This window comes from Mauremys reevesii, unplaced genomic scaffold (genome assembly GCF_016161935.1).
Source record: "Mauremys reevesii isolate NIE-2019 unplaced genomic scaffold, ASM1616193v1 Contig50, whole genome shotgun sequence".
NCBI lineage: Eukaryota > Metazoa > Chordata > Testudines > Geoemydidae > Mauremys > Mauremys reevesii.
This window is the reverse complement of record NW_024100863.1, coordinates 334,720-361,203: the sequence shown is the minus strand read 5'-3', so window position 1 is coordinate 361,203 and position 26,484 is coordinate 334,720. Positions and strand designations below refer to the sequence as shown.

At 49.6% G+C, this 26,484-nt stretch overlaps 1 protein-coding gene across 2 annotated transcripts in view; it reads right to left on the bottom strand.

The window, feature by feature from the left end:
• The window catches only part of LOC120394321 (transcription intermediary factor 1-beta-like), a 56,145-nt gene that overhangs the window by 14,939 nt on the left and 14,722 nt on the right, over positions 1–26,484 (bottom strand). For both annotated transcript variants that reach the window (XM_039518582.1, XM_039518583.1), the window contains exons 2-7: positions 6,291–6,403; positions 3,769–3,901; positions 2,841–2,976; positions 1,409–1,525; positions 700–814; positions 6–152 (exon numbers count right to left, since the gene is read on the bottom strand). In XM_039518582.1, the coding sequence (XP_039374516.1) occupies positions 6–152; positions 700–814; positions 1,409–1,525; positions 2,841–2,976; positions 3,769–3,901; positions 6,291–6,403 (761 nt within the window). The remainder of the gene's footprint in view (positions 1–5; positions 153–699; positions 815–1,408; positions 1,526–2,840; positions 2,977–3,768; positions 3,902–6,290; positions 6,404–26,484) is intronic.

Genomic DNA, 26,484 nt, shown 5'->3' with positions numbered 1-26,484 from the left:
CTCACCAGTTTCTTGGAAAGCAGCAGGGCAGTGTTGTTGTCACTCTCCAGGGCCCAGGAGGCAAAACGCAAAATGTGCTCCTGATGGTGCTGCAGCTTGGTCATGGCCCAGTGCTGGCGCTCCAGCTTCTCCTGCTGCCCCTCAGTCACTTTCTGCAACACAGCCAGGTGCCGGCACCCCATCAGCAACAGCACAGAGACCTGCCCCCTCCCCCGAAGCAGGATGCTGCCACATGCCCCAGGCTGCAGTGCAGACTGTGTGGACGAGTGAGAACTGCCTACTATTTTAACAAATGATAGGCACGGTTGTGAACCGAGTAGGGATTGGTGCCGATGCAGGACAGACTCCTGCTTGGAAACTTCTCAGCTGGATCGCTGGGCACAGCTCCTGGGGTGGGCGGAGGCGAGAGTCAGACCCCTTGGAGGCTGGCACAAAGGAAGGTTCCTCCAAAGGACTGTTTAAAAGCTGAGATGGAGCAGAGATCCTGTTGATCCACGACAATGGCCAGGGGAGCCAAGGGGGACAGCTCCCTTACTCCCTAGGAGTAGGGAGAGAGCAGGTTTCAGTGCTAAGATCCACGTGTGCTCAGAAGAACTCCTTGCACACCTGTGTTCAAGGCCCCTGCCAGGGCAGCAGGGGGGCGAGTCAGGGGTCTGCTCCACAGGTGGGCTGGGAGGGCCTTTCACAACGTGCACTCACCTGTGCATCATTGACCAGCACCTTGCCCCGCTTATTGAGCTCCTTCATAATCTGCAGGATGGCCATCTTCACATCCACCTGCACCCGCTTCTGCACATCCGTCACCTGCCGGATCCTGAGTAGCCAGCCAGAGCCACATGCTGAGTATACCATGCACCCACACCCGCTGCCCTCCCCAGGGCTTTCTGCATCTCAGCCAGCCAAGACGCGAGTCTGGGAGAGGTTCTGCAGTAGCACAGCTCCCCGTCCCATCCCTTTGGCTGGTTAGGGACAGATGTGCTCCCATGCAGCTGCTGCTAAGACAGGAGTGCCTCTGACAAGCCCGGACCCAAACTGCCCTCTGGAAGGGGGCACCCTTCTGCCAATCCCAACTTCCTCCCCAGCTAACAGCAGCCCTGGAGGCCTCTGTCTTGACCGACCATGCTCGCCAGTTAGGACCCCCTCTTTGGCTCACAGGGAATGCAGGAAGCCAACAAGAGTCTGTTTGGCGACACAGGCATGGACATTGCTGGCAAAGATACTCTGGCCCTAGGCACATGCATACACACAGGGACCAGCACTCAAAGCAAAGATCTCTCAATCCCCTCCCCCCGTCACAAGAAATGGTTTCCCTGCACATCTTTGGGGGTGGGAGAAATCCTTCCTTGGGGCTCAGCAGCGTGGGCAGGGACCCCTCCCCAAGGTTGGGACGCTCAGTAGGGCTACATACGAGGTGCGCACTTCCTTGGTGGATTTCTGCAGGTTGGCATGCTTGTCCCCCAGGCGCTTCACCAGTGCGGCCAGCATCTTGCGCTGATTCCTGACAGCATCCTCCAAGAACTGGTATCTGTGGGGATGAAAGTGGAGAGCGATGCTCAGAGCTGGCCGGGCAGAGAATAGGTGCAGGGGTTGTGACCCATGAACCCCTCAATGCCAGCTGGACAGGTTGCAACAATCTCCTGGTTCTGGTGTGCACATTTTGGCTCGCTTAAGTATACCACAGGAAGTCTCAAAGGAAAGCCAGGGCCACACTGGTTATTAATGTTGTGAAATGTACATGCACACACTTAAAAATATGTTCTTAGATTCTGTATCACAGCAACAGCAGAGAAGCAGGTTTCCTGCTAGAAAAGGGACCTTAATTGGCTGTCTTTTGACCAGCAAGTAAATTAAGCACTATAAGCTAAAAACACAGGCATGCTTACATAGGCAGTCAACAGGGAAGAAAACAGCAGGGGAAGAGAACCTCATCTTGAGATACACAAAGGTTTGCTGGACTACATTTGAGAAACAGAAGACAACCACACACACCCTGACCCCCAAATCTTGTCTTCCCACAGGAAGTAAGCGGGCACTGTGTTCACTTTCATGAAAACGGACACCCAGCCCACCTCGATTGGAAGGGATGTCTGAACGTTAAGACAGGAAGTTAGCCTGTTAAGCCAATGCTCCAGGAAGTGTGTTTGTATTTTGCTGGGTGTGTAACCGTGTGTGTTCATTTCCTCACTATCTCCTGACGCTGATAATAAATTTGTTTTAACTAGAAACATCTCAGGGCTGCAGAACTATGTAAGGCACTGATCCTGCGTTGTTGAATCACACAAGCCGGGGTACCCCTACTGCACTAAGTGCCGGTGGGTACAGCCCAGAGGAGATTTCTTGGGTGGCTGACAGGCTGGTGGTAACAGATGAGGCAGGGGTGTAAAACGACTGTTCTGGCTACTCTGAGAACCATCACAGGGGCCCAGGTGAGAACAGGTCAAGGAACACCAGGACCCAACCGACCCACAGCACAAAGGGCTGGTCTAAGCTGCCTCAGCCCCACCAGCAGCCAGGAAATGTGGTGGAGGTCAGCAGTGCCTAGCAGAGAGGTCTGGCACAGCCATCCCAGCCATGCCATCCAAGAGAAAGGATGCACAGGCTGGCAGAGAGGTCTGCTACAGCCATCCTATCTGGAAGAAAGGATGGCACAGACTGGCAGTGGGTGCCCACATCTCCAGCCCAGCTGGGGAGAGAGCGCCTGGCCCAGGCCAGCCACACCATTAGCATCCCAGGCAGAGGTAGGGGCAGTGCAACCCTGCTCCAGAGTGGATGGGGAAGGGGTAGCAGAGAGCAGCCTAGTCCCTCATGGCAGAGTACAGCCAGCGGGTGTGCATGCTTACTGGTGATCCTTGTGGGCGTTGAGCTGGCAGTCCCGACAGGTCAGAGTGTCACAGGTATCACAGAACAGCACCAGGGGCTCATGCTTGTGCACGGAGCAGTAGACTGTGCGATCACCCTCCTTTGACTTTGACGGGCCTAGAACAGAAGGCGAACATTACCCTTCTCCTCCGACCAGGGCCCCAGGGGCACCCCAACCACAGCAGCCAGCCTAGAGCGGACTGCAGGTTGGGAGTGAGGGGCACTAGCAGAGCAGGACAGTGGGAGGGGGTGATGGGGGGGACTGAGGGATAATGGCAGATCTGTGCATTGGAGTGGATCCAGGGGGAGCTGCAGGTCTAGGTTGGGGCAGAGCTGAAGGGGAAGCCTGCTCAGCCATCACGTGCAACATGCCCAACTACAGCCTGCATGTCCAGATCTCTCCTGTTTCCCAGATCCCCTCTTCAAGGCTTCCAATGCTGGCCATGGGCAGCAGAGCCCATGCTGTCAGGGGGTGGGCACTGCATGAGTCTATCACACTAAAGTCCTTCCCTCACCAGTGGGAACCTCGCTTTCTGCTTCTGGAACCTTGTCTACATGAGGAAGTTGCACACTGCCCAAAGGGGAGAATTCAAACTGATTCAGTTAAAGCAGTACAATCCCAGAGAAAACGCTTTCATTCCATCTGAAGAATGGACTGTATCACCCAAGAACAGGTTAAGTTGAACAGAACATAGATAGCATAAACAAGGGTTTACAATGATTTAGCCAAATCTGTTTCAAACTGGTTTAAACCAGCTCTCTTGCGTAGACACCCAAATGCAGCACTCCGGGTGGGCAAGGAGAAGTAGTTACTGCCTGCCCCTTGAAAAGGGGATTGGGGTCATGGAGTGTACCAGGCTAGCTCAGCATTCCCCTGCCATGAGTGGGGCAGGGTGGCGGGTCACTGACCTGTGGATCTGACCGTGTGGTCCTTGGTATACTTCACCCTCTGGTGGGCTTCCACACAGGTCTCACACAGCGGCTCTGAGCACTCCACACAGTAGCTGGTAGCAGGAGCATTGTCATCACAGCTGGTGCAGCACTGGGGGACAGGAGAAAGGGTGAGCACCAAGGAGCACACCAGCACCACAAATTACACCACAACCTTAGCGAGACAAGCCTAGGCACAGGGCAAGGAGAGACACTGGGGCTCGTTTCCAAGGGTGTTCAGCGTCCCTGGCTCTCAGTGCAGTTATGGGCACCTGTGGTATTGCACGGAGAAGATGACCCTGGGAGCACAGCTCCGGAGTCCTCCAACTCAGACTGAATAGAAGGAGATGGGCTGCAGATGTGCAGTACTCTTAAGGCAGAGAATAAGTTATAGTAAAGGCTAGCGCCAAACCTTTCTACACTACATCATTCATAGAGGCAAAGCTGCACCAATGCAGCTGTGCCACTGTTGTGCTTCTGGTGTGAAGATGCTGTAAGCTGACAGGAGAGCGCTCTCCCATCTGCAAAGGGCTGAGATAGCACTGTCTACACTGGCCCTTCTGTTGGTATAACTTACATCACTCAGGGATGTGGACATTTGTAGCGTAGACAAAGCTTAAGGGGATGACTGTATGAACACAAGGGCTTCATTCAAGCAGGCAGCCCTTGTAATGACAGAACTGAACTTAACTGCAGACATTTTGCGTGGCTTTCGTTGAAAAGCAAATACACCACATAGGTAGAACTTGGAGACAAGGCCAAACAGCTGCATGTTTGCAGGTTTGCTCATCAGAATGGGAGGATGCGACAAGAGTTAATGGACTATGAAAACGGAAGGAATAACCAACCTCAGTTTTGAGTGTCCCAGACAATTTTTATTGTTATGATTAGAAGAAATGCTTTGCTGATAAGGGATAATGAGCAATTTACTGAAGCTAGAAGAACTGGTGACTACAAGGGGTTACTATGGTGACCCATTAGGTTTGTGCTTTGTTTAAGTTAGCAGCTATATAAGGTTCACCAAGATAACATACTTTGGTGCAGTTCGAAGGAGCTTTTCTTTGAGCATTGACTGACATCTTCTCCCTAGCAGCTGGACTAGACTTGCCAACCCTTTAGGATTGTCCTGGAGTTTAAGAATTAAAGATTACGTCAGGTAATGAAACCTCCAGGAATATGTCCAGCCAAAACTGGCAACCCTAAGCTGGATGGAAGGAAGGCCCCCAGAACCCTGGCTACTGATCACTCAAAACCATCTCAGACTTTGGGTAAACTACTTGGTGTGCTCCAAAACTAGTGCTATGGTATATGCGTGAGTGCCTGAGACACAGAAAGAGAGCTTTGGATGAAAGCACTCTTTTGTGCCAATCATTCAGCAGACAGAGGAGCTGTGTCCCCATCAATTTAATCCTGACACCGCCTGGAGAAAACCAATTAAGTTACCACAGTTTTGAGTTCTGAAAACCCTGGGTAATGGCCTGACAACTGCTCCAGGTAACGCCTAGGCTATTTACCTTGAAGTTCTGTTTTCCCCAACCTGAGGAGCTTCAGCTGGATAAAAAGACAGGCCCTCAATGACAGGGGCAGACAGGCACTCAGAGAGCAGAGGTCAGGGTAAGACAGGCCTGGCCTGAGCTTTTAAGACAGACATGCACTTAAACAGCCTCTCTTATGCTTTGCCGTGTTTCCACTGTTGCACTTTGTTCAAAAGCAACTGTTTGCATCGGGTCACTATTTGCTGCGCAAACTGAAGAACCGCAGGCACTGGTCTGTTTGGATCTGCTGGGTAAGCACAGATGGTACACAGGGAGACGGTCTAGGAGTGGGAAAGTCAGGGAGATAAGTCCTGAGGCTGGACATCCGAGGGGGTGCTCTCAGAAAGGGGACCCAGGGGCAGCTAGACAGGTAACAGTGATCATGGGTCATCTCAGAGGGAGAAAGCATCAAAGAATCAAGGCCAGGACCAAGGGCTCTGCTCACAGCCAAGTTCTGCTGTGACACATCAAGAGTCTCCTCCCGTCCCCTCCTTACCCCGTCTGGTCTATTTATAATGAAACGCTGAGGGCCGAGCTTGTGTCTTTACTGTGTCTGCATAGCACCCAGCACAGCAGAGCCTATAAGTGCTACTGTAACGAACTGCCACCTCCGAAAGTGGCCTGACAAAGCACCCATGAGTGCACTGCCTGCCCTGGGCAGGGCGTACACTGGGGATAACTCAACATCCCCGATGAGATAGCCCCTCCCGACCCCAGCAGCCAGGAGCAGCATGGAACACAGTGTCAGGAAAGGAAGGGCCAGGTGCTCTGCACCCCTTCCTTTTACCAGGAGAACTGAGCTGAATTATGGCCAGAAGGACTGCAAGCTACCCCCACCACAGCCTGGTCTGCATGGCAAGTTGGGAATAAGAGGGTGGGGAGCAGAATTGTGTTCTGCTGAGGGGGGGAGGGGGGGTCAGTCAGAGCCCTTCTGGGAAGGAAGGGGTAGGAAGGTTGCACCCCTACCTGGTTGGCATCCCTGCTGTCTGTGGCTGCCTCCGTTCCGCTGTCTCTCAGGAAGTAATTCTCCACAATGTCCTTGAGGTAACACTGGTGTTTGCACACAGGGCAGTCCACCACTGCAAGGTAAGGGGAGCAGAAGAAAGCGTCACGCACCCAGGAAGCAGCAGCAGATATGTAGCTAATCCTAGGTGTGCCACTCCTGGTGTGGAGGGGAGAGAAGCCCTCCTGTCAACATAGTGCTGTCTACACTGGGAGTTTGGTTGATATAACTGAGTCACCCCTGAAAATCCACACCCTTGAGTGACCTAGTTATGTACCAATACATGTCTGTACAGTAGACCAGGTCTAGATACCAAAACTTAGCATCATCTCTGAATGGCAACTGCAGGCATGGATGTGGGATGTAAGGGCTGTCTGGTAGGGTTTCAATCATGCACTGAAAATCTTCTGCAGCTGCTCACGCTCCATGAGCATAATAGTCACTAGGCTCTCCTCCCTCTCCCCCCACCAGTTAGGTTCCTCCAGCCTAAAAGCGCAGCAACATTAGGGGCCTCCATACTCGCCAAACACCAGCCACAGGGACCTTGCACATCTTACAGCCAGAATACGTGGAGATGGAGCCATTTCCCTTCCCCCAAAAGAATCCCCCAACTGTCATGTCAGAGAGCACAGTCTCTGTGCCCACAGCACCTGAGCAGAAGACTGCAGGGGGAGCACAATGTGACAGGTAGAGGCAGCCCAGCCTCCTTTCAAGTGCCCAGAACTCAGCAGAATTTGCCCCCAGTGAGCAAGACGACCCCACACGAGTCCCCACCTCTCCACGGGGGAGCAGCCATTAAAATGGAGAGGTTATATAGGGTTACTCGTGAGGAATTGGCAAGCTGGTACTTTTGGTTCTGCCTGGAGTTTGGGCTCATGGAACATCAAGGTGCTTCTGTATTGAGGGCTCAGTTCCTTTATCGAGTTGATGTCGATAACCAGGCTCAGTTTATTAACTGAAGATAAATCAGCACAGAAAGCGGACTACATTACCAGTCTGGGAAACAGTCTTGCAGCTGTTATATGCTCACTGTTGCTCATATTTATATTACCCTTCCTTAAATTTCACAGTCCTTACACACCTTCTTTTATCTATCGCTGCAGAAAAAACACTCCAAATATTAGTAGACCAGAGACATCTATTTAGTGCACAATACATTTGGCAAACCTCACCAGACTATACATCTGATATATTCTGCATGTACAAAACAGGTTACAGCAATATAATTACAAGTAAGTTTCCACAACATTAATACTTTGTACTCATGCTAATCAGCAATTTAGATGCCTGGAGGCAAGCACGTTTTTAAATCTGCAGAGGCACAAAAAACTTGTCTACACTATGGCACTGTTTTCCACAGCACCCATCGTCACAGCATCTAAGCACCTATAGTGAGTTATGAACAGCGTTGACCTGCTTATTGGAATGCTTATCGTACAAAGATGTTTAATGTAACGGGGGTTGTCAGGAAAACAAGCAGGAACGTGTTAGCCAAACCATACTCCCAGATTTATGCAAACAGATTTCTCACAATACAGCTAATAGATAAACTCTCAAATGCTACAGGTTTCCAGTCTAAGCAGGTTCTAATCCCTTTTAGCTAGGAAATCCTGCATCTTTCATGTGTGGGCTGAAAAACCAGCTCTCAACACCTCCACCATGCTGCAATGGGGCACCTGGCCAGACCCTACTGCCAAACAAAGTATTTAGAGCATAGTTAAGTTAGTCATCTGCAAGATTCTAATCTCAGCCCTCTCCATTGACCGCATCCACATAGCAAGCCAAGTGGCCCAGGCAGGTTTCCATGGGAACAGGCAGCCAGCCAAAATGCTCCTGTGCCTGGATCTACTATGGGCCACTCCACAACCAGGGCCGGCTCTGCAGTTTTTGCCGCCCCAAGCAGCGTGCGGTGCCGCCGCAGGCGGCGGGGCAGTCGTGTGCCCTTAGGGCGGCACGCGGGTTTCCGTGGCGGCAGTAATTCAGCAGCAGCTTCTATGTTTAGCTGAGGCCGCCGAGGACAGCTAAACATAGAAGCTGCGCTGAATTGCCATCATCGCGAAACACGCGCCGCCCTAAGGGCACATGGACTGCCCCGCCGTCCGTGGCGGCAATTCGATGCGCTGCTTGGGGCAAACCACCACAGACTGCCGCCCTTGCAGATTGCTGCCCCAAGCACCAGCTTGGAATGCTGGTGCCTAGAGGCCCTATCCACAACCAAACCCAACTTGCTACACAGACAACCCCACAATCAGCCATTCTGCTACTTTGCCCGGTAAAGGCTCCATAGCTTCCTCGCATACCTCAGCATGCCCTTTGAAGCCCATCCACAGCAGGATTTACAGGTGAACATTAGAACATGTTAGCTAGAAGCAGGTGTTAACATGCCTGAAGAGTCTACACATTTCAGTTGGTGCAGGCTTAGCATGTGTTAAAGGCACCTGGCCTCAACCTGTCAACATCACACCTTGTCCTATAACGGAGTTCCTCCACTGAGCAGCATAACTTTCCTCCTTCGGGATATGACAGGAAGGCAGTGCCAAGATTAAGGAGAAAGGAGTGGTGAGAACTACCCAACAGCAGTGGCACGTCCATTACAACTATTTTCCAGCCTGCGCATTATCCTGCTTGGCTCTGCTGCATAGCCAGCCCGGTGTGGGTGGCTAAACTGGATGCAGAAGGAACAGCTCGTCTGCCACAATCAACTCAGTATCTGGCATGAATCCTATGCCTTGGGAAGTACCCATCCAGAACACTCAGTTCCTAGTTTATCTAGGAAAGTGCCCCTGATGGGAAAGGACACTGAGGAAGAGCCAAATAAAGAAATGCCGAGAGGCAGAATTCCTCAGTGCATTTATGTTCAAACTGTGAAGGCTACAGGTGCTGTGTAACCCAGACACAGCAATTGGAGTACATAATATAAGGTAACCTGGCTAATCCTTTCCCCATTTTATCTAGCTACCACAGCAGAAGGATAAATTTCAGCTTGGCACATCCTGGGTGGGATGGGCAACTTCCAGGAGACCTGTGCAGCTCAGCAAAACAAATGATGCTGTAGCCACCTGGGCATGAGCTGTGGCAGCCATGGAGACACAGCTCCAAAGAAATTCAGGTGGGAAGCGGCCTTCAATTCAGTCTCTAGATTCCGAAGGAATGATTGCTGCTGAGAATTATACAACAGCAGTAATGCCAACCAGGAACAAGACAAACCCTTCACTTCTGGTGCTTTGACTGCTCTGGTCATCACCTTGTCCCACGATAATCACAGCAGGCCAGAAACAGACTGAATGCGGCAATTTGTACAGGGCCCTTTGTACGTAGGGCAACCCAAAAAAGCTTCCTTTTCCTTACAAAGTTACATTCAAAAGTGTGGGCAGGTGTTAAAGCTGAAACATCTCCCCCACTATGGACCTGAAGTTCCCATTTCAAGACACTTCGAACTAAGTATTAAACTAGAGCAGAAAGTCTATACACGAGACTTCTGACAAAGCAATTTGGCAATCAATTTGTCAGCATAGCATTTTCAAGTCTGGGAGCTGCCAGTGATAACATGCCCAACTCCCATTCTGAAACACAGCATTCACTTGTCTTAGATTGCTGAGCATGGAACCAAAGCGAGTGCCATTCAGCTTTTCCATGATTTTAGTTCCATTTTTCACGTATGTCAGAACCAGTTGAAGTTTTATCCCCTGCTCATACAAGGAGCTGCCCCTACCATTGAGTTTCCCCCAGATCATTAGATCTTAGGATCGCATGGGGTCAGTGTGCGCAAAGCAAACAAACTCATTAACTTGCTAAACATAATGGCATAAGAGGAATTCAACTGCTTTTTAAAATCTGAATCCTACAACTTGTACAATGCTACACGAGTGTTTAGCCACTAACCAAGTTTGATGCAATGTTGCAGCCATGTGGGTCCCAGGATGTTAAGAGAAGGTGGGTGCAGAGCATCTTCTATTGTACCAACTTCTGTGGGTGAGAGACAAGCTTTGGGGTTTACTGAAGAAGAGCTGTGTAAGCTCATAAGTTTCTCTCACCAACAGAAGTTGGTCCAACAACAATTCTGAGAGTCAGCTGCCAGTACCGGTTGCAAGGCTAGCTGCACCCTACCCTTTTTCATTCATAGATTCTAAGGCCAGAAGGAACCTGAGACACCCAGCGCCCCGATATTCCCCACTGCCATGTAATTAGGATGTTTGTACAAAGTATGCCTTGAAGTATTCTAAAAGTCTTCATCTGCTAGACATTAATATCTTGTTGGATTGTATGTGCTATTGTCATATGAAGTTTGGCTATGTGCGTGTTACTGAAACATGTAGGATGAAAACACCCACAAGCAGCCTTTCAGGTACAACAGTAAAAAGGCCCAACAATGTTAATGGCTTATTGAGGAAATGCACACAAGCACAAGGATTACCCTTGGAACAGCGTACAATAGAAACTCTCAGACAGCACTACACAATGGGAACTGTACCCAGGTCACAGCAAGAGCTCTCCAGCAAGTGGGAAGATATAAAGGGAAATGACATGATGAGGACCTCACTCTCCCTGCAACACCACACCTGAGGAATAAAAACGGAACAGGGGAGAACTGATGGTTCTAGACTAAGGGGTTGCTAGCCTGTGTATGAAAACCTGGGAAACCCAAGCTGCAAAGCCAAGGCAGCTTGTGTCTTAAGAATCTGCCAGCCTGTTTATTACTCAGGTTGAGAATTTGTAAATTAATTTATATCTTACCTATCCAGTACGTTAAGCTCAGTTTCAGTAAATAAACACAACTTAAGTAATGTGCTTTGATCTGTTTGCTATCACTTAACCACTTAATTAACTACAAAAGGATAGATTTTAACTTACTTTGTTTTAAGACAACCCATCGTGGTTTGACTAAGGTATCTAGGGAAAAATCTCAGCTTGGTTACCACAAGCATGCGTGGTCCTCTTCACATTGAGGGAGAAGCAGACCAGGTGTTAGACCCAATATACTGGCCAGATTTGACCAAGGCAGGATAGTGCTGCTCTGGGACCCTAAGCTGGTGGTTAGAGAGCCTGCATGGGACTGCAGCTGGGGGTGCCCCTAACTGTGTGAATGCTGGTGAAAGCGCAAGCTTGGAGGGCTTTGTAACTTGTCACAACAGAACAGTCTGAGAGGGTGGGTCAGAGGGCTCAGTGGTACAACAGAGGGGGAACCAGTCTCAGAACCATTGTGATCTAGTCTGACCCCCTGTATGGCACCAGACAGAAATTCCCCAAAATAATTCCTCGAGCAGATTCTTCTGGCCTCATGCCTTTATCTCCTCTGAGTGGGATTACACAATTCTATCACTCAGTCCCTAGGCCACCACATCCTATACATCAACCATACTTTATCACATGTCCAACTGGGCTTGGACATCTGTACTACTTCCATTCTGGACACAGGGAACAGCAGCATCCAGTGAAGAAACATACCAACTGTTCATTTTAATAGCAGGAACTTCAGAGCAAGACCAAAAAGACATCTTACCCCAAGCCCCATTAACCCTCCATCCTGAGCTAGGCAGGCCTAACCTCTTCAGTCACTCCAGTGAGGTCCTGCTTGCCAGTCTAGTCTCCTCAAATTTCCCTCCCTCTCCAGTGCTGCTTTTTCAAACTGCTGCAGTCTTTTGGATTTCCCAGGCTTGACATCTCAAGTGTTTCCTGAGAAGTGGTTTATCTAGCGCAATTCTTCCCTTCCTGCTTGTTTACACTGACAATTCCTGCATTAAACTAAACCATGCAAGTACCAGGGTCATCAAATTACAGAGCAGTTCCACTTCTTCAGCACCAGCGCCTCGCATCTCGTCTTTCATCCAAAGATCTCTACATTCTTTAAAAAAAAATGTAGAATTAAGAGCCACTTTTGCTATATTAAGATGTGATCCATAGAAGAGATGACCAGATGGATTTGTGCCCTCTTGTTTCCTTGATGTATAAGAGTATGGGGCTTTGGGTTTTTTTAGTTAATTAAGATGGCCTCATCTGAAAAAATCTTAAATGTTTGGGAGGCACAAAGGCACTATGAGAGGAACCTCGTCTGCCTTCACAGGTCTCAAGGCTAAAATGGATCATCTAGTCTGACCCTTTGTGTAACAGTGTATTTCTCCCAGTGTTCACTAAACTGAGCTCATTCACATGGTTGAATGAGAGGCTTTTACTATTATTAAGACTTCTAGTTTCAAGGGACAGAATCCATCATATCCCTTAACGAACAGATTTCATTGAGACACACATATGCTAAGCATCCTCACACAGTTACAGGAGGAGAAAGTTATTTTAGTTCAGACACTAAAGGCGCTGGGAATAAAAGAACAAGCAGAAACTTGAACCACCCTTACAAAACAGGAGAAGAAAAATAAATCACTTCCTTCAATACAAGGTAGCAGACAGGGTTTAGCATTAAAATAGACTTGAAAGCTCAAGTATTTGAACAAATCCAGTTCTCCATTAGGAAAAAAAAGACTGCCATGCAGGCAGGAAGCCCCAGCATCACTAGTGCCCTAGGAATTTGTGCTGTTTCCTCTGCAACATTATCACTGTTTAAGGAGCATTTCCTGCTGCAAGCCCAAAGGCAGATGTTAAGATCTTGACAAAAAGGGCCCCAAGGCATTTGCTTGTTTAAGGGCACTACCCTGGGAGTACAATGGAACTGACAAGTAGGTGATCAAGGTAACCAGAGATGTGCCTCATTGCAACTCCCACTGCTAAGCAACAACTGTGGCTCTGGCCCAGATCAGACTGAGGGCTTGGCTACACTTGAAAGTTGCAGCGCTGGTGGAGGCTTTCCAGCGCTGCAATTAGTAACCGTCCACACCTACAAGGCACATCCAGCGCTGCAACTCCCTGGCTGCAGCGCTGGCTGAACACCTGGTCTGCTTGGGGTGTAGCGATTGCAGCACTGGTGATCCAGCGCTGCTCATCAGGTGTGAACACACACCAGCGCTGTAACTGGCCTCCAGGGTATTAGGAGATATCCCAGAATTCCTGTTCAGCCACTCTGCTCATCAGTTTGCACTCTACTGCTCTGGCCTCAGGTGACCCGCCCTTTAAATGCCCCGGGAATTTTAAAAATCCCCTTCCTGTTTGCTGCAGCCAGGTGTGGAGTGCAATCAGTTAATCTTTCCAGGTGACCGTGCCTCCACGCGGCAAACGAGCCCCAGCCTGGAGCAATGGCGAGTTGCTGGACCTCATTAGTGTTTGGGGGGAGGAAGCTGTGCAGGCACAGCTGCGCTCTAGCCGTAAGAATTATTATACCTTTGGGCAGGTATCAAAGTCCATGCTGGATAGGGGCCACGAGCGGGACGCGCTGCAATGCAGGGTTAAAAGTAAAGGAGCTGCGGAGTGCCTATTACAAAGCCCACGAGGGAAACCGCCGCTCCGGCGCTGCCCCCATGACCTGCCGTTTTTACAGGGAGATGGACGCGATACTTGGGGGTGACCCCACTGCCAATCTGACGACCACGATGGACACTTCTGAGCAGGATGGGGGAAAGAAGCAACCGGGGGGGGGGGTTGAGGAAACCGCGAGTGAAGCTACTGGGATGGGGGAAGACACCCCAGAGTCCCAGGAGGCATGCAGCCAGGAGCTCTTCTCAAGCCAGAAGGAAGGTAGCCAATTGCAGCAGCCAGCACTTGGTGAAGGACAAGCAGAGGAGCGGGTTACTGGTAAGCGGCTTTTATTTTCAGGGTGGAAATGTTTCGGGAGAGGAGGGGGGGTTAGGGCTGCATGCATGCATGCCTAGATGTGGTACAGCCCATTGATGTGGTCTATCACGTCGCGGTAATCGGCTGCAGTAATCTCCTCAAAAGTTTCAGCCAGAGCGTGGGCAATGTGCCTGCGCAGGTTTATAGGGAAAGCCACTGTGTTCCTTGTCCCAGTCAGGCTAACACGTCCGCGCCACTGTGCATGAGGGTGGGGTACCATTGCTGCACACAGGCAAGCTGCATAGGGGCCAGGGCGGAATCCGCATTGCTGTAGAAGACCTTCCTGCTCTTACCTGGTGACCCGCAGCAGCGAGATATCTTCCGGGAGTAACTCCTGTGGAAATGTTGCAAGACTGTTCAGTGCAGATCCCCCCTGTAGCTGTTTGCTGAAACCCCTGCACAGCCCTGAAGCAATCAGTACCCCTTACTCACCATTTCGTGGCTCCTGTTGTGTTATGTGCGCTCTTTTTTGGTAAGGGAAAAGTATGCTAAATTGAAGACTGTAAACTCCTTCAGTGTGTGGGAATTACTGTCTGGATGAGATAATGAACAATGCTACCCTGTTAACTGTTGCCATTTTTGCCTTTCAAAAAGCGACCTTGACTGCTGGACTGCCTGGCTCCACCACTGCACAGAGACTACAAAATCTGAGGAAGAAGCCGCGAAAAACCAAGGAAGACATGCTGAAAACAGTTATTGATCACTCTGCTAGAGAGAGTAAAAACCTGCAGGACTGGAGAGAAAGGGAAAGCAGGATCCGCCAGAGGGAAAGCAGGATCCGCCAGAGGGAAAGCAGTGGCCAAGAGGAAAAGCACAAAGCAGCTGCTAGGCATCCTGGCGCGCCAAGCGGACTCTATCCAGTCACTCGTAGCCATGCAGGCAGAGCACTACCGTGCTGCCCCCCCCAGCCCCCGTCCCAAAGCTTTTTCCCTTCTGCCCCAATGTCAGCTCCAAACCCCCTTCCCCAGCATCCAGGTTCTTACCTCCACCAGCTGACTCCAACACCTGTACGTTCACCAACCAGCCCTGAGAACTACGACCCTTACCCTCTGCACTCAACCCCCATCACCATGCAGTATATGCACCCTGAAGTGCAGCAGTCATTGCACAGCACTCCAGACAGGACATATGCAAACTTGTGACTGTACAGTTCACCAACCCACCACTCTGCCCTTGCAGGTTCCTGAAATGTGTGTCTGTCAAGGAAGTTTTTTTATTTTCAATAAAATAATTCTTGGCTTTGAAAACAGTCTTTATTATTGCAGATAGTGAAAGATACCTTAGCCCAGTAAAGAAACATGCACTGCAAATCATTTTAGGGATAATACAATCCTAACAGTGTAACCACTGCACTTCACTCCCATGCAAGGCAGCAAACATTACTGTTGGCTTTCAGCCTCAAATTCTTCCCTCAAGGCATCCCTAATCCTTGTAGCCCTGTGCTGGGCCTCTCTAGTAGCCCTGCTCTCTGGCTGTGAAAATTCAGCCTCCAGGACTTGAACCTCAGTGGTCCATGCCTGACTGAATGTTTCACCCTTCCCTTCACAAATATTATTAAGAGTACAGCACGCGGATATAACCGCAGGGATGCTGCTTTCCCCCAAGTCTAGCTTCCCATACAGAGACCTCCAGCGAGCTTTTAAACGGCCAAAAGCACAGTCATTCGGCACCGTCTCAGCCTGTAGTTGAACCGGTCCTTGCTCCTGTCAAGCTTCCCTGTATAGGGTTTCATGAGCCAAGGCAGTAACGGGTAAGTGGGGTCTCCAAGGATCACAATGGGCATTTCGACATCCCCTACTGTGATCTTCCTGTCTGGGAAATAAGTCCCTGCCTGCATCTTCCTGAACAGGCCACTGTTCCGAAAGATGCGTGCATCATGCACCTTTCCAGGCCAGCCTGTGTAAATGTCAATGAAACGCCCACGGTGATCCACAAGCGCCTGGAGAACCATAGAGAAATACCCCTTCCGATTAACATACTCGGATGCTAGGTCGGGGGGTGCCAGAATAGGAATATGCGTCCCATCTATCGCTCCTCCACAGTTAGGGAAACCCATTTGTGCAAAGCCATCCACAATGTCCTGCACGTTCCCCAGAGTCACAGTTCTTCTTAGCAGGATGCGATTAATGGCCCTGCAAACTTGCATCAACACGATTCCAACGGTCGACTTTCCCACTCCAAACTGGTTCCCGACCAACCGGTAGCTGTCTGGAGTTGCCAGCTTCCAGATTGCAATAGCCATCCGCTTTTCCACCGTCAGGGCAGCTCTCAATCTTGTGTCCTTGCGCCGCAGGGTGGGGGCGAGCTCAGCACACAATACCATGAAAGTGGCTTTTCTCATGCGAAAGTTCTGCAGCCACTGCTCGTCATCCCAGACTTCCATGACGATGTGATCCCACCACTCAGTGCTGGTTTCCCGAGCCCAAAAGCAGCGTTCAACGGTGCTGAGCATTTCCGTGAATGCCACAAGCAATGTAGTGTCACATGCGGCAGGCGACTCGATATCATCGGACTCCTCACTGTCACTTTGGAGCTGAAGGAAGAGCTCAACTGCCAAACGTGTTGTGCTGGCGACACTCATCAGCACAGTCCTCAGCAGCTCGGGCTCCATTTCCCACAGAAATCGCGATTCCCAGAGAGTAAAACGCAGCAAGAGACTCACAATGGCGCCAAACGTGGCCAGAAAAACTGACTGCTGGGATGTGAAGCGATGCACGACGGGGCGTTGGGACAGGAAGTGGAATGACCCGCACCCTTCCGGCCCCTTCCCACAACCCACAGCGCCAAAATGGGACAAGGTGCTCTGTGGGATAGTTGCCCACAATGCACCTCTCAATACAGCGCTGCAAATGCTACAAGTGTGGCCACACTGCAGCACTGTTAGCTGTCAGTGTGGCCACACACCAGCGCTGTCCCTACACAGCTGCACGACCAGCGCTGTAACTCCCAGCGCTGCAACTTTCAAGTGTAGCCAAGCCCTGAGACATAGCCAGCACCTCAGTGAAGGTCACATTCTTGCCCTCTGGTCAGTCCGGTGATAAGGGTGGGGGAAGCACTGGGGTTCAAGAATTGGGAGTCAGGAGACCCTGCCACAACTACCCCTCTGCAAAATATGGATATTTGTGTCCCCCTCACAGGTCAGCTTTGGCATTAACATGTGTGAAGGGTTTACATCTTACCCCTTTAGTACAAGCCAGGGGCTCACTGGAAATCCCCCACTCAGAATTAAACCTTCCACCATTAGGATCTAGGCCAGCATCTGCCTTGCCAGCATTCTCCAGGCCGCTGACTCACCTTCACTCCAGCTTCCTCACATTGCTACACATTCACCTGCATCTCCTCAGGTGTAATCAACTTGCAAACAGCCTACAGCCTGTTCATCTGCATCTGTGGCTGTCTCTTCACTGCCATAAAAAGGTGCATTTACAGCAGGATAATTAATTCCCATTAGCCATCTCACTGCATAGTCCTAGTGGAGACAAGCGCTGCAGCTAGCTGACAACACTGTACCAGCTCTTTGGGACAGGGACTCTTTGTTCTAGGTTTGTACAGTGCACAGCGGGGCCCTCGTCCATGACAGGGGCTCCTATGTGCTATTAGTAACACCGCAAGTTTAGCGACAGGCATGGGCATTAAGCGCTACAGTGCTGTCTCTCCACTGTGATTTTACAGGAACAGCTAACAGGTGTTACACTGCTGTAAACAGGGAGGGCAAGATGTGGCCTGGGTGCGTATCAACAGCTCCCTATGATCCCAAGATCAGCTGCAGCCTGACCAAGGCACCCCAGAGGAAATACACGGTGTCACAGCAGAACTGCCTGCCACACAGCTTCTCAATGCAAAGGGAGCATGGTTACCGGCAGACAATACAGAGCCAGGACGGAAAGGGAGCACGTGGACTGTGGCACTCAGCCAGCCGCCATGTAAGAAGTGCTCTGCACTGTAGGGAGGAGTTACCCTGAACTTCCCAGACACTGACATGCCAAACACTGCTCTTACCCTGATCAGTGTCCAACAGTAGCCAGTCAAGCTTGAACAGTAGATGCTGTACTGCCCTTTCCCTTCCTCCCCATCCCGCATTTTAGACTTGCAAGGAAGAAGCACAGCAACTGAACAGAAGTGTTACAATATCCTAGATCCTGAAGGAGCCAGACAGATTGTCTTACTGGGAAAGTGGGATTGGGAATTAAACACACATCAAGTTGCCGAGTTTGGAATTACTGTACACAGGGAGGATTTAACAGAAGAGACCGCGGGGAGGTTATGTGGAATGGCCAGTTTCCAGTGGTATGGCAAGTTTCCTGCATGCAGTCATGCAGAAATGCTGCTCAGCCACAGCAACTGAGTTACATGGACGGCGGCCCAGGCTAGCAGGTGGCTCAGTGAGCTAACAGATTTGTGAGTGCAGGCTGGACTAGAAGAATGGGGAAAGCTAGCTAGGGCTACTGAAGACAGATCCCTTCACACTTACAACTCTGCCAGAATTCCTGCTCTAGGTTCAGACAGAAGAGTGGATGCTTTCCATGGAGAAGAGGGATAGGGGGGAGAAAGGTTTATGGTTGTACTTAAAATGGCAGTTACCTCTGCGCTCTCTCCCCCGCCCTTCCCCCCAAACTACACCATGCAGCTTAGGAGCAAAACTCCTGGGGAGAGCCACCAAAAATATACAAGTTATAAATCTATATATACACACACACACAAGTTACAGGATACACTCAACTTCAGGTGTCCAGGTGACTGGACTTTTCATCCAAAAGACTTGTCTCTCCTAAATCCCCCTCAGAAGAGAATCCCGTTCTAGCCCATTAGCCAGGTTGTTCAATGGCATGGCTAAGCCAGGCACCAGGCTGCCATTTCAGCCCCCTGCATTGAATCAGAACTCCAGACTCTGCTTGTATCTGGAAGTCCCCCTCACTGCAGGGGAAGGATAGCTCAGAGGTTTGAGCATTGGCCTGCTAAACCCAGGGTTGAGAGTTCAATCCTTGAGGGGGCCATTTGGGGGATTTAGTTGGGGATTGGTCCTGCTTTGAGCAGGGGGTTGGATTAGATGACCTCCTGAGGAGGTCTTGAGGCCCAGCAGCAAATGGGAAAGAGTTGGCTTGAAATGCACTCCCCTCCTCAGGCCTTAAGCCTCATCTATAGTCAGTGCTGCATCAGTCTGATGACAGTGGTGGTTTTAAACAGACTTACTCACCCAGTGCAGAGTATGGTGTAGACACTTAATCCGATTTCAACCAGGCCTGTATTGAGTTAGTTTAAGTAGATCTTGAAGCTAAGTCAATATAAAAAGGTTTAAATCCGAATAAGAATGCCTACAGCGCTTTGTGCCAGTTTAACTAAATTGGTTTAGAATCACCCCCTTTAGTCTAACCGGTAGAACTGTGAATGAAGATAAGGCCGTAGGCTGGCCTATTTACCCCAAGGATACAAATTCATTCCAAAACTCAACACAAGGAAGCAGTCACAAAAGCTAGCCAGAAGAAACTGTGTTTGAGTGCTACAGTCAGTGCATTTAACAGATCTTTAGTGCAGAAAGCACCTTAAAACAGCCTCCCACCTCTCAGCAAGAACTCAGTATGTGCCCCGACTCTTCCAGTTTCAACACCACAAAACTATTTCCATCCCTGTAGGTAGCCAGATGAGCATCTATTACCCGCTCCAACCTGAAAAAAAGGTAAATTAAGCCAGGCTGAAAATCCATGAAGCATTTAGCTTACAGACCTTCCCCCGAGGAAATGCATCCAAGTAACAGCAGAGTACATCATTCATTCATTCATTCATGCCCGTCACCCCAACCGGGGTATGGGCCGCCAACAACAGATCTCCATAGTCTTCTATCCTGGGCCATTCGCTCTAGCTGGTTCCAGGTATAGCCCATTTTTTTGCTATCAACCTGAAGGTCGCGTCGCCAGGTATTTCTTGGGCGGCCTCTTTTCCGCTTGCCTTGGGGGTTCCACTGCAGTGCCTGTCTGGTGATGTTGGTTGGCTGCTTGCGTAAACAGCAGAGTACATCTCAGGGCATTTGTTCAACTGCATTGGAACAAGCCCCCTTCTTCCCCATGTACATGTGCAGCACCAGTGCAACTAGTGACTCAAGCCACAGTAAGCTGCATGGGTGCAAGCCTTTTACACTGATGCACCACGTCTAAATGAAGGGTTTCCACTAGTGCAGCTACAACAGTGCAAAAAACCCAATGCAACAAGCCCTTATATTTAAGTCACAGTAGGAAACCTGGGGCAACCCACACCAAACCAAGAAAGAGCCATGCATGCATGTGGTGTTCAGTTTGGCTGTCTGGAGCTGGAGGGATGAACCTCATCTGCAAACTCATTTATACAGATTAATCAACTGCAGGTGTTGGTGCCGCTCATTCAACTTATTTAACTTCACCAGCAACCCCCTACCTTATTCCTCAGGCAGCAGCTAAGGAGACATCAGCTGGCTGCTAACATGCTGACCTCAGGGAGTCACATGACTCGGCAGTTCTTTACCCCATCCTGCAGCACACTTAACTTTCCCTGAGTATACGCATGCCCTAAGTAGTCCTTTAATTCAGGCTACGATCGTGGAGTTAAAGCGGAGGGAAGGACCTAGGCCAGTGATACTCAGACTGAGGCTCACAAGCAGCTCTTTAATGTGTCTCCTGCAATTCTTTGCAGCACAATATTAAAACACTGATTTCATTATTAACCACTGTGATAAAAATAGTAATAATGTAAATGAAACAATGAATTCACACGACGTGGCTCTTTTGTGTAATTTGGCTCCTGAACCACTGAGGTCTGAGTATCAACTGATCTAGGCTATAATTTAACCATCCAAAATAGATGCAAAGGTAACTGTGCCCACACAGATATTAAACGGGATTTTCAATCAAGTAAATGCACTGTGGCAGGGCAAGGCCAGAGGGCTATAGAAAAGTAGTGGGAGATAGATATATTAGCCCCAGGTTAAACAAATCCCTGGCACCAGGATAAGTAAATGGCAGTTACTCCAGGTCAATTAAGACACCTGGGGCCAATGAAGAGCTTTCCAGAAGGCAGGGAGGATGCTAGGTTGATTAGGACACCTGAAGCCAATCAGGGGCTGGCTGAAACTAGTTAAAAGCCTCCCAGTTAGTCAGGTGGACACACATGTCAGGAGCTGTGAGAAGTTGCGCGATTGGAGAGACTGAGCTGAACACACCATATCAGGCACAAGGAAGGAGGCCCTGAGGTAAGGGTGAAGTGGAGCTTGAGAAAGTGGGGGCTGCTGTGGGGAAGTAGCCCAGGGAATTGTACATATCCTGTTCCTAAAAGGTCAGCTACCATAGCTGATACTATTAAGGTCCCTAGGCTGGAGCCTGGATTAGAGGGCAGGCCTGGGCTCTCCCTCCCCCCGCCCCCTTTTGCCCCCTGATTAATCAGGGAGACGGAGACTGTGCAAGGGAGGATAGCTTCTCCTCACTTCCCTCGCTGGCTTATGATGAAAATGGCTCAGTAGACTGTGACCAGGGGCGGCTCTAGAAAGTAGGCTGCCCCAAGCAGCGCGGTGCGCTGCGCCGCCCTTCCCCGGTCCCGCGGCGGGTCCCCTCTTGCCGCGACTCCGGTTGAGCTCCCGCCGGCATGCCTGTGGCAGGTCCACCGGATCCCGGGACGAGCGGACCTGCCGCAGTCATACCGGGCTCCGGTGGACCTGCCACAGGCATGCCTGCGGGAGCTCAACCGGAGCCGCGGGAAGAGGGGACCCGCCGCAGTCATGCCTGCGGCGGGTCCGCTCGTCCCAGGATCCGGTGGACCTGCCGCAGGCATGCCTGCGGGAGCTCAACCGGAGCCAAATGCCGCCCCCCCCGGGAAAGGGCCACCCCACGCGCCTGCTTGGCGCGCTGGGGTCTAGAGCCGGCCCTGACTGTGACCCTTGTCTCTAGAGAGAGAAGGGTTAAGTAGAGGGTCACAGTGAGCTTCTGAGGCTACTGAAATCCATCAGGAAACAAGACCCATGGAGACAAGGACAGAGCTTTGTCACAGCACACACACTTCCTAGCATACACAAGTTCTAAGAGATTCAATCTAGCCCAGGGGTCGGCAACCTTTCAGAAGTGGTTTGCAAAGTCTTCATTTACTCACTAATTTAAGGTTTTGCGTGCCAGTAACACATTTTAATGTTTTTAGAAGGTCTTTCTATAAGTCTAATATATATAACTAAACTATTGTTGTATTTAAAAGTAAATAAGGTTTTTAAAATGTTTAAGAAGCTTCATTTAAACTTAAAATGCAGAGCCCCCTGGACTGGTGGTCAGGACCTGGGCAGCGTGAGTGCCACTGAAAATCAGCTCGTGTGCTGCCTTTGGCATGTGTGCCATAGGTTGCCTACCCCTGATCTAGCCAATCACCCGTTACTGGGCTCAAAACCATAGAGAGGTTCTCCGTCCCGTTATGCAAGAGATCAGGCTAAGCCCAATTCTGTACTACAGACCTGTGTCAGTATGTCACTCGGGTGTGAAAGTGCCACACCTGACTTGCATAGTTATACCATCCTTAACCCCATGTAGACATGGGGGGGGTGTCATTAAGGAGCTCTCCCCCAATAGCACAGGAGCATATTCACTTAAGCACTACAGCACCTGATGCAGTGTTTTAAGTGTAGACTTGCCCTAAATGACGGTGATCCTTCCTTTCTGGCCTTGACACTGCCTTTTTGCACCCACACTCAAAATCTAGCTGTGCCCTGCTCCATGTGACTCATTTGGCACCTAAACCTAAGTCACCCATGTTACAAGACTGAAATTTTGTACAAAGGATGTCTTGTGAGATAATTTGAAAAACTCAATTTGCTGATTGTCCTGATAGTGTGGCAACATTGTAAAGTTACCATAAAATTCCCCTGTATGACAATTTCTATTCCCCATTGTGGCCCTTGGGCCAAAAATTTCGCCCACCCCGGCACAGAGCAATACAGCAGGACTGGGATCCTGCAGGTCCCACAGGACCAGCTGCCATAATAGCGGAAGCAGGTAAAACTCACTTTGTGGTACAGATTGGATGGACCAAAAAAAACCCAGACTGCAGTACTTGTGGGAAAACAAATCTCTCAGTTTATCAAGAAAAGCCTATCAGAAACTGTTATTTATTTATGACACGGTTTAAACAAGGTTTTATTTTTAGTGGTAAAAATTGTGCCTGAATTCCTTTTATGTATAAAATATACTAACCAATCTTTGTTTTTCAGTAGTGCAGGGGAACCTGTTGCGGGATCTAAAGTTTTTGAGGGTGGGAGCAGGATAAAAATGCAAGAAAAATGTAGGAGCAGGTATTGCAGGGTGGGATAGGAACAGGGTTAAAAAATAGTTCCCGGGCAAGACTCTATAAATGACGTTTTTTAGAGCTGCATTTATGGTGTTTGCAGAGTCGAGCAGACATCAAAGTGAAAAGGGCAGATTTTCAGCAGCTTGACAACAGTTGTTTGTAGTGTTGGGTCCCATGAAATGAGAGAGAAAAGGTGGGAGGTAACATCTTTTACTGGATGAACCTCTGTTGGTGAGAGAAGCTTTAGACCTTACACAGAGCTCTTCAGGTTTGGGAATGGTACTTGGGAGTGCCACAGCTAAACACAAAGGTGAACGGACTGTTACACCCTTGCAGTTGTAGGGCAAAGGGAGCGTTAGTAGTTCTCAACCAAGGGAACGTGTACCCCCGGGGGTACATCAACTCATCTAGATACATGCGTAGTTTTATAACAGGCTACATAAAATGCACTAGTGAAGTCAGCACAAACTAAAATTTCACATCTTGTTTATATGTCTCTATATACTATACATTGACATGTAAGTACAATATTTAAAGTCACCCATTTTTCAGTAAGTGTGCTATGACACTTATTTTTATTTCTGATATTGATCCAGAGTCTGAGCTCCTGATTGTCTAAAAGTTATGAATTTAAGCTCCCAGGTTGGTCTTCTGGAGATGTTGTGTGGGGTTTTCCTTTGAGCAGGATACAGATGTTATGCTTGTGGGGAAGTAGGGCATATAGCTGCCCAGAGCCCTAATGTGGAGGAACCCATGCAGTGCAACCTACGGGATCATGAAGATCTTCGGGGCTTGATAAAACTTGTGGAGTCACAATGGCCCCACATAGATACATGTGGGCAGTTAGGCTAAATGACATACAGACCACTGCATTAGTGGACTCTGGAAGTGCCGTCATGCTGGTCTCAAGGAAACTAGTGGGGTGAGACCAGCTGTAGCACCCCAGAATAACCTATACGTGGTGCTGTCTATTATCCGACCATCCCTTTACAAATTGAGGTCCAGAAGAGTAATACCACAAGGGTGACAGCAGGGGTGGTTCCGAACTCCAATAACTGGTCCTTATAAGACAAGACTTCACAGGGTTTGAAGGCCTACTCCCCAGAGATGAGTCAGGAGGGTAGTAACCCTGGGATTACTGATACAATGACCCCAGGAACTAGCCCTCTCCTGGTCTTCTGTGAATTAGCCGAGGACGAACAGCGATAGCGGAGTTGACGGGGGAGCTGCGGCCGTCGATCCCGCGCCATGAGGACAGGAGGTAAATTGAAATAAGATACGGCTACTTCAGATACGCTATTCCCGTAGGTGTAGTTGCATCTCTTACATTGACCTCTTCCCCCCTCCCAGTGTAGACCAGGCCTAGGTGAGAAGAGAGCAGACAAGAGGTTAGGTACCAGGATTCTGGCCCAGAACCAAAATGCTGCACTTGTAGGGAAGAAATCGTGTCCAGCTGGCAGGGGAATGATGCAGAGGGTTGATGAGCCAGAAGCTGTACCCAACCCAGAGGGAACCTTCCAGAGACCAACCCTGAGAGGGAAACAAAAGTAGGCCCCTTTGAGTTTGGGCATATTGGATCTTCATTTGAGAATTTTGGGCAAGATCAGGCCAATGACCTGCTATATGATAGTATTAGGAAGGAGGTCATTGAGGTGAATGGGGTCCCGGTGGAGGGGAAAACCGAAGGCCTAGGGCTATACTCCATGATAAAAAGGGACCTGTTATATAGCGTAGCTCAAATGGAAGAGCAAGAAGTGGAGCAACTCTTGGTACTGCGAAGGCACCAGAGGGCAGCGTTGGACCTAGATCAGTCATTTGTTTGGAGTACAGTTAGGGATAGATAAGACCCTCCATTAAATCTTATGGAGGATTGACAATATTGTGCCTCCTGCCCAAAGTGCCAGTTACATGGCCCCGACCACACTTAAGGACCCCAACAGTACCTCTGCCAATTACCAACATCCCATTTGAGAGGACAGCCATGAACCTGTTTCATCTGTTCACACTGGAGATGCCACCGCAAGAAAACAAACATCAGGGACAGGTGGGAATATTACCTGAATTGACCCTGAGCAGTAGATGTTATCAATATGAACGGAACCCCGATGTGTTCCCAGAGAAGCCAAGCAGGATCACAGAAGTTGATTATACCATCACATATCCTGGAGTAAAGGTGAACATTGAGCCCCTACCAGATCCCAGAGACAAAAAGAGGAGATCAGGACTAAAGTTAGGAGAATGCTAGAGCTAATAGTTGTTGAGGAGTCCCACAGTCAATAGTCCAGTACAATCATCCTCATACCTGAACCAGCTGGCAGCATGAGGTTCTGCAATGACTTCTGAAAATTAAACAAGATGTCCCAGTTCGATGCTTACCCCATACCTCGTACAGACAAGCTAATCGACCAATTGGGAAAAGCCAGATTTTTGTCCACCCTTAACCTGACCAAAGATTATTGGCAAATCCCTCTGGCCAAGGAAGCCGAAGAGAAGACTGCATTTTCTACACCAGAAGGATTGTACCAGTACATGGTCCTCCTTCCTTTTGGATTACATGGGGCTCCCGCAACCTTCCAGCAGGTCATGGAACACCTGTTGCATCCACATGCCAAGTATGCAGCTGCTTACCTGGATGATGTCATCATCCATAGCCCAGACTGGGGGATGCATCTAGAAAAGGTGGAAGCAGTATTGGATACCCTAAGGAAGGCAAGACTCACTTGAATCCCTCCAAATGTGCAATAGGACTAGCAGAAGCCAAATACATCAGGTACATCATGGGGAGGGGCATAGTGAAGCCCCAACTGAACAAGTTAGAGGTGATATAAAGTTGGCCCCAACTGATCTGGAAGGAACAGCTCAGAGCATACCTGGGAACAGTTGGGTACTATAGGCCATTCATTCCCTACTTTACTACCAGAGCATAGTCGATGATGGATCTGATGAAAGCCCAGGACCCAAACAGTGAAATGCACTGGTGCAGCTGAAGCAGCTTTTACAGACCTGAGGACCACCCTCTACAGTAACCCAGTGCTAGCAGCCCCAGACATTAAGGAGTTTATACACTGCAAACCGATGCCTCCGAGGTTGGGAGCTGTGCTTTCTCAAATGGTAGGAGAGGAAGAACACCCAATCCTGTTCCTTAGTAGGAAACTC